Genomic DNA, 7,125 nt, shown 5'->3' with positions numbered 1-7,125 from the left:
ATATATGCAATATGACAACCCTAGTCGTCTATCTGTACAGTATAGTACAGTGGATAGTGTACATAGCCTTTATTTATGTAAACCAGCTCCTTCCCTTCTTGTGATTTTTTTTAAAAAGTGTTTTTTTTTTCTTTCCTAACACCAGGGGAGCCACCCCTCCTAAATTTCGTTGTTTGGTACCTGTACTGTAGCAATGACAATAAAGACCATTAATTCATTCATTCATATATATATATATATATATATATATATATATATATATATATATATATATATCTATGACCTATGATAGAGAGAAATTAACGTCACTGTTTAAATTTAGTCAAAACAAACCACAATAATGTGTTACAAATCAGTTACCAAATTTACTAACATAAACCATAGGTTTTTATGTTACTTTTATTTGACCAAGATGCCAAAAAAAGATTACATTTATATAGTATAGTAGTGTGTATGAGTTGTATTATTGCTTGATATACAGCTCATTCACTTTATTGCCACACAACAGAGGTTAGTGGATTTGGTTTATAGTATGGTGGAAGGCATGGTATACTAGAAACCAATTCACACAATCTCAGATGTGGTAATAAAAGGATTGCATCTTATATTGTATTAATATTTTATGTCAGCCTACTGTATATATGCAGTACTATGCAAAAACAAATTTTAAAGCCTTTATACACAGATAATTAAATCTGTCTGTTGTTTTTCTTCATTGGCATTTTGCTGCCTTGAGCAGACAAACAGAACACGCTGGCTGTGTCGCGGCCGTCTGTGTTGCTGATTTGACTGCGCTTTGCGTCTTCATATGCGGTAAAGTTTTATGTTAGGTTTCTTCTACCAATCACTTTCAGTGAAGCCATTTCCCCAAACGACTGACATGTTATGTAACCACTAATATTAAAGAAATTCGGTACGGACGGGAAATATTGGCCAATTAGATGTCAAGGGGGAGGGACTTCAGTCAGGGATATTCCTCTGCATCTTTTCGCATTCCGCCCAGTTCGATCGGCAACGGGAGCGGAGAGAGGAAAGCAGAGAGCCCGAAGGCAGCAGCCCCCACCACCGCCGGCCCAGGTTACCATCTAGCACCGGGAAACACACTAGAAGAGCCACCGCCGGCACAAAGCCATTTACCAACCAGTAACCATGAGCAGCGAGGCCGAGACACAACAGCAACCACCGCAGCCCGCTGCCGATGCGGAGAGCCCATCCAGCCCGGCAGCCGAAGCTTCCGCGGCGGATAAGAAGGTCATCGGTAAGCTAGTTAGCTAACGGCTCGTTACGGTGCAGTTCGCTGTTTCCACTGACGTTAACGATAGTTTCTGGTCGTACGTCGAGCAACGCTAGTAAGCTAACGTTAGTTATTTGAATCAACCAGCCACTCTCAGGAATTTCATAGACGGAATGACTGTCTGGAAGGAAGGGGGATGTGTAGTAATGTCTAAATCAAACAGAAATGGTGTCAGTGCGTAAAAAAAAAAAAAATGTCATTGAGAAACGTACGCCGGCTTTCGTCAGTTTGACTACAACGTTCCAGACTACCTACCGAGCCAGGTGAACATGTCAGTTGGCTTGTTGCAAATCAATCTAGGGTTTCTCGGGGTAATTTGTCAACCGTCACGCAGAGGAGACTAGAGAACAGCCATCCATTTCAGTCAGCCAGACGTGACGCTACCTCGTACCTACACCCGGGAGACGAGGCCAGGCTGGCCGACGGCGTTAGCTAGATCGGCACATGGAGATTAGGTTAGCCGGCTAAGCTACCAGCCTTCCTCCATGTCTTCTCCTGCGGCTACGCGAGCCCGTATGTAGCCTAGCTCGATAAATGGCTGATCTTGGCCTTGGTCATGACCGTCTCCCATATTGTAACTACCCCGATGTTCCCTCATATAATACAGTTGCCTGCGGGTGACCAACAATATAGCCCTACATGTGAGCGTGTAACTAAATTAATATCTTTGGAAATTGTATTTGTCTGAACTGTGAACGTCGGCGGTTTGCGGACCAGGAGTAACCCGTCGTCTGAGAGGCCTATCCCGGGTGTCGTGCCCGGCTCCACCGTGTAGCCGCGGTCTGCTATCCTGCCCCTTTGTTCGCCAGGATGCCCAGAGCTAATGTTGCTACCTCGCTAACGTTCGTGCGTAACGCTGTATGCATCACACTATGTCTTTACATTTACAACCCGTGCACAACGTGAGAATTAATGGAGATTAATAATCCCCAATCGTTTTTTTTTGTTTTTTGCGACGGTTGCGCTAATCAACGTTAGCCATATTCCTATGCTATCTAATGCGGCTAGTTTCCCAACGGGTCCAGTTGAACGCTAACGAGGGCCACTCAAAATGTCCGCCGTGGTGGAGTCAGGATCCGACGGATTTCTTTTGTCCACCGTTTTGACTGCATTGTAAAACCCCAACTTTTCCGTTTCACATGAAACGTTATTACCCGCCTCTCGTATAAGATATATGCACCGCATCAGCATGGACCTAAAGATGCTAGATGGACGTGTTTCTCCAGCCTGGCTCAGATCCAACCACATGGCCGTGTTAGGGTGATCAGCTAGCTAGCTGGTAGACGGTCCGCCCGCAGGACTAAACCTGCTAGTCAGCTAGCGTCTTAAGGCGCGACACCACGTGTGGAGTTTCGAGCACTACTTCCTTGTGCGGCGTTGAACGCGTCAGAAACAAAGCATGTGCGGTTTACTACCGGTGTACTCATGAAAGATGCCCTAGGCCTAGAGTGTTCCTGGTTAATAATTTGCTGCTCTGGATTCAGATTACAGCAATGTCTGTCTCTCTGTGTTGTATCGGTTTGTGTGTACATTAGCGCGTAGAGAAATCAGACATGGTGTGGCTCTGCCCTCACTGCACCCCAGTCGTGCAGGAGGTCGTTATTGCTGGCTTAATGATATGCATTTTGGAACATGCCTCACTCCCAGGGCAGCTGCCAGCAAACACCAAGGCTTTATCATCAGAATCTATAAAAAGACCAACAGTTGGGGGCGGTTAAATATAACTTGCTTCCCAATATCTTCTGACTCCCAGTTGGTGTGACTGTAGTTTATCACTTTTTTATGTAATTGTTCACGTAGTTGTTTTTGGCAATTACCCCCGCTTTGATGGTGAGCCCCTGCCCCAACAACATCTAATACTGGTTTTCCTTATTTATTTTTAGCAACAAAGGTCTTGGGTACAGTCAAGTGGTTCAATGTAAGGAATGGCTACGGTTTCATCAACAGGTAAGCCTACCCCCACCCTCATCCCAAATCTTAAACACCCTAATATGATCTGTGTGAGGGAGCATTCTCAGCCTTAATATGATTATGATTTGCTTACAAAGCCGGGCTGCTGATTTGTCTGTCAGCGGCATGCTTGTGTACATATAAGATTTAATTACTCCATAAGCTAGCTGGTTTAATGGAAATCTCCTAACTGTAACAATGGCTAGTAGTTCTGCATGCTTGTTGTCTAATAGCTGTCTATATTTCCCCTCTCACAAGGAATGACACAAAAGAGGATGTCTTTGTACACCAGGTAATATACACACCAGATTGCTTAATGTGTTTCTAAATGTTACCATTAAAGGCCCACCAAAGTGACTATGGTTTCCATACCAAACCATTTCACATGTTCTTAGGCCAGCAGACTCCAGGGTCGACTGGCCCTGACCCTCACTATTGATTGGCAGTTCTCGTGAGCCGTTAGTTTTTTTCCCACTAATGTTGACCAATGTTGACTAATTAGCAGCTGGTAGTCTCTTTTGTGGATGTATACAGCATTTGGCCAAACATGGCCAAAACTCAAACCAAGACGCTGGGAATTATTTTGACTTAAGTGGGCCTTTGACAAAATCGGACTGTTTGGACTTTGTAATATGTATCCATTTTTTTGGCCATTGTTTCAGACCGCCATTAAGAAAAACAACCCAAGAAAATACCTTCGCAGTGTTGGAGATGGAGAAACTGTGGAGTTTGATGTGGTTGAAGGGGAGAAGGTAAATATCAAATGGTTATTGAAGAGATTGAATAGACTAATACTCTGGCAGGCCATTTACATTGAGTAGGTTTACTTGCTTACTTATGACTGGTATTTACATGGGTCTGGGGGAGAGCTCCGATTGTGAGGTCATCTTAAATGCACAATCAAGACAGGTGCCTCTCAAGTCAAACTCAGGAATATAAATGAAACACAATTAAAAGACCAGACAAAACATAAGTCATGGGAGTTAAAATAAAAAAATGTTGCGCTGAAAGAACTAAATGTCCAAAAGCACCCTAAGTAGAAGCAAGGCTGCTTAGCGTCTAATCTAACCTTGGTATCATCATCACCCCCACCCCCTTCTTCCGTCGTTTCCCCCCCCAGGGAGCAGAGGCAGCCAACGTCACCGGCCCCGGGGGCGTCCCGGTCCAGGGGAGCAAGTACGCTGCAGACAGGAACCGCTACCGTCGGTACCCCCGCAGGAGGGGGCCGCCCCGCGCCGGAGAGTACCCCGAGAACTACCAGAGTGACGGCGAGGGCGAGCCGGGAGAGCAGCAACAGCAGCAGCAGCCACGGCGCGAGAAGAGCCGCGAGGGGGCCGACAGCGCCCCGGAGGGAGACATGCAGCCCCAGCAGCGCAGGCCCTCCTTCCCCGGGAGACGACGCTACCCGCCATACTTTGTACGTAGACGCTACGGCCGCCGCCCCCCGTACACCACCAACGCATCACGGGGAGAGATGACGGATGTATGCTGTCCCCCAGGGGGGCGCTACTCCTGACGAGGAGTGGGAGGGAGAGGGATGGCGGTGGTTCCTCCAAACACGCGTCTCTCACCCCCCTTCCCAGCCCCTGGCCCCGTGATGTCATACACACTCTCTCACTCGCTCGCTCCAACACACACACACACACACACTTGGTTTCTGATGAACAGAATCAAAATGCTGCTCGTTGGTCTTATTGACCGATATACCGCCACAAGCCTCAAAACGGGTGTCTTAACCCAGCTAGGATGTGGTCTATCTGCTCCTGGACATCTTTACTAAGGGGTGTGCTGTGCTGTGCGCTGACACCCACCCGGAGTTAGATAAGCCAGCTACTTAGGGTTGGAAAAAAAGAAAGTCGGTCATGGCGACAGTGTTTGACTAGCGCTGTTTGTTTTCAGGGTGGCGAAGGTGATGAGAACCAGGGAGGTCCAGACGGCAAACCAATGAGGCAGAACTACTACAGAGGCTTCCGACCCAGGTTCAGACAACGGTTTGCATGTTGGCTTCACTGACACAGGGCTGCAACACTGGGATGGGACGGCTTTTAAGGTTATAAAACTCCAAACCCTTATTTGAGAGCAGTTTCACCCAACAAAACAGATAAACAACGGTCATTTTTAAAAAAGATGATCATATTATTATTATTATTATTTAGTGGTTTAATAGCCGTGTATTCCCTTTATTGCAGCCTGACATTGAACGGCAACTGCTTCCACAAGTGTTCTTTTCTATTCTGTCAACATGTAAATGCATTGTGCTCTGTGGGCCTATTGTTCAGTATTTGTTCCAGTATTTCCTGTTTGTCCTCTTGGTTTATGAAATGAATGACTACCTATTTCAGCTGCATGGCTAGTCACCAACACATTGTCCTATGTGAAATAGGACCTATAAATAAAGGTCTAATGTTCAATACGTTTTAACGTTTTCCATGAAATTTGAATGTGCTTTCGGCTCTCTGGCTCGCATGTTTACAACGACCAGAGACCAAAGCACACAGCAGGGTGCCCACAGCCACCACCACGGTTGTCCTGCCTGCCCTGTCTGAGCCCCTCTCCTCCTCCCCCCTACAGCAGGGGTGGTGGTCCCCCCCGTCCCAGACCGGTGCGGGACGGCGAGGAGGACAAGGAGAACCAGAGCGGTGACGGCCAGAACCAGGAGCCCCGCCAGCGCCGCTACCGCCGCAACTTCAACTATCGCCGCAGACGCCCGCAGACTGGCAAGCCCGAGGGAGGCAAGGAGCCCGAGGGAGGCAAGGAGCCCTCCTCCTCATCATCCGCTGAGAAGAAGCCCGCTCCCGAGGCCGAACAGGGCGGGGCTGAGTAGAACTTTTACCGGCTTACCATCTTCTACCATCGTCCGGGTAGGTGCCCCCCCCCCTCACTCACTCTCTCTCTGACCCTTTCATTGAACCATTGAGTAAAGGAAGAGTTGGTTAAGTCCTATACAAGATGGCTAAAGCCACTTTGGTATAACGTCCCTGACAAGTCCAGTCTGATTTTCAATGTTAGCCTCAGTCTGCACTTTCTATTGACTCTCCACTTGATGATTCAAGGCAGGGGCAGAATGAGCTAATGCAGTGGATTTGATAAAGCAAGCTGGCTGTCGGACCGCAGCCCCTCCTGCCATTGTCTGTGCCACATGTGCGTTTGGTGCTGGCTTAAGCCCCAGTAGCCAGTCTGTAGTTCAGATGCTGCAGATTCTCAATTGACTGTTCCAGTAAGGGTAGATAGTACAACATGCACTGTACAATGTGGTTCAGATGTGGTTCAGATATGAAGCTCAGCGGACACACTTTAAACTGAAAAATTTAGAGTTCAGATTTAGTTTTCTTTTAGCAAAAACAGTTCTAAAGATCATTGGTTTACACACGCTTTGCTTTCCTCCCCTCTACAGTTATGTCAACAAGAAGAAACATCAAAGATCTGAGCAATAAGAAACAGATTTGACTTGACGATCGTCTTAAGCTTGCACCATGCATTTGACCAGATTGCCACCGATTGCCTGCAGTATCTATGCAGACCTGTTTTGTTCCATTATTTTTACGTGACAGCTACAAAAAGTTTTGGGGAAACAGCAGATGTTTTTCTAAATCGGTCCTAAGTTTTTACACCAAATGGTTTTTAAAGAAAAAGTAATTTGATATCTGGTCAGTTTGACATTTTTAAATAACTTTTTATGTATTCAAACATGAATTTTAACAAAATGCAAGCTCAAATAAAAGTCAAAGGAGAACTGTCCACGGTCTGTTTTTATTTGGTCTGAATACATAGGTTTACTATGGTATCACGTAATTACTGAATTGCATACTGGGAAAGATGTATTTATTTTGCTTTGGTGAGTACATTTCTGTAATCGATATAAATCTAAATATTGGTTTGAT

At 46.2% G+C, this 7,125-nt stretch overlaps 1 protein-coding gene across 1 annotated transcript; it reads left to right on the top strand.

Annotated features, from left to right (window-relative positions):
- The first annotated feature begins 1,008 nt into the window (after positions 1–1,008).
- On the top strand, positions 1,009–6,982 carry ybx1 (Y box binding protein 1). The gene is made up of 8 exons (XM_080535142.1): positions 1,009–1,258; positions 3,178–3,241; positions 3,503–3,536; positions 3,907–3,996; positions 4,365–4,661; positions 5,144–5,223; positions 5,816–6,105; positions 6,639–6,982. The coding sequence occupies exons 1-7, from the start codon at positions 1,150–1,152 to the stop codon at positions 6,066–6,068; spliced, it is 927 nt and encodes a 308-aa protein (XP_080391268.1). The 5' UTR covers positions 1,009–1,149; the 3' UTR covers positions 6,069–6,105; positions 6,639–6,982.
- Positions 6,983–7,125: the final 143 nt, after the last annotated feature.

This window comes from Nansenia antarctica (assembly GCF_963989245.1).
Source record: "Nansenia antarctica genome assembly, chromosome: 6".
NCBI classification, from domain to species: domain Eukaryota; kingdom Metazoa; phylum Chordata; class Actinopteri; order Argentiniformes; family Microstomatidae; genus Nansenia; species Nansenia antarctica.
The sequence above is the reverse complement of the archived record's forward strand: the minus strand, read 5'-3'. Positions and strand labels throughout refer to the sequence as shown.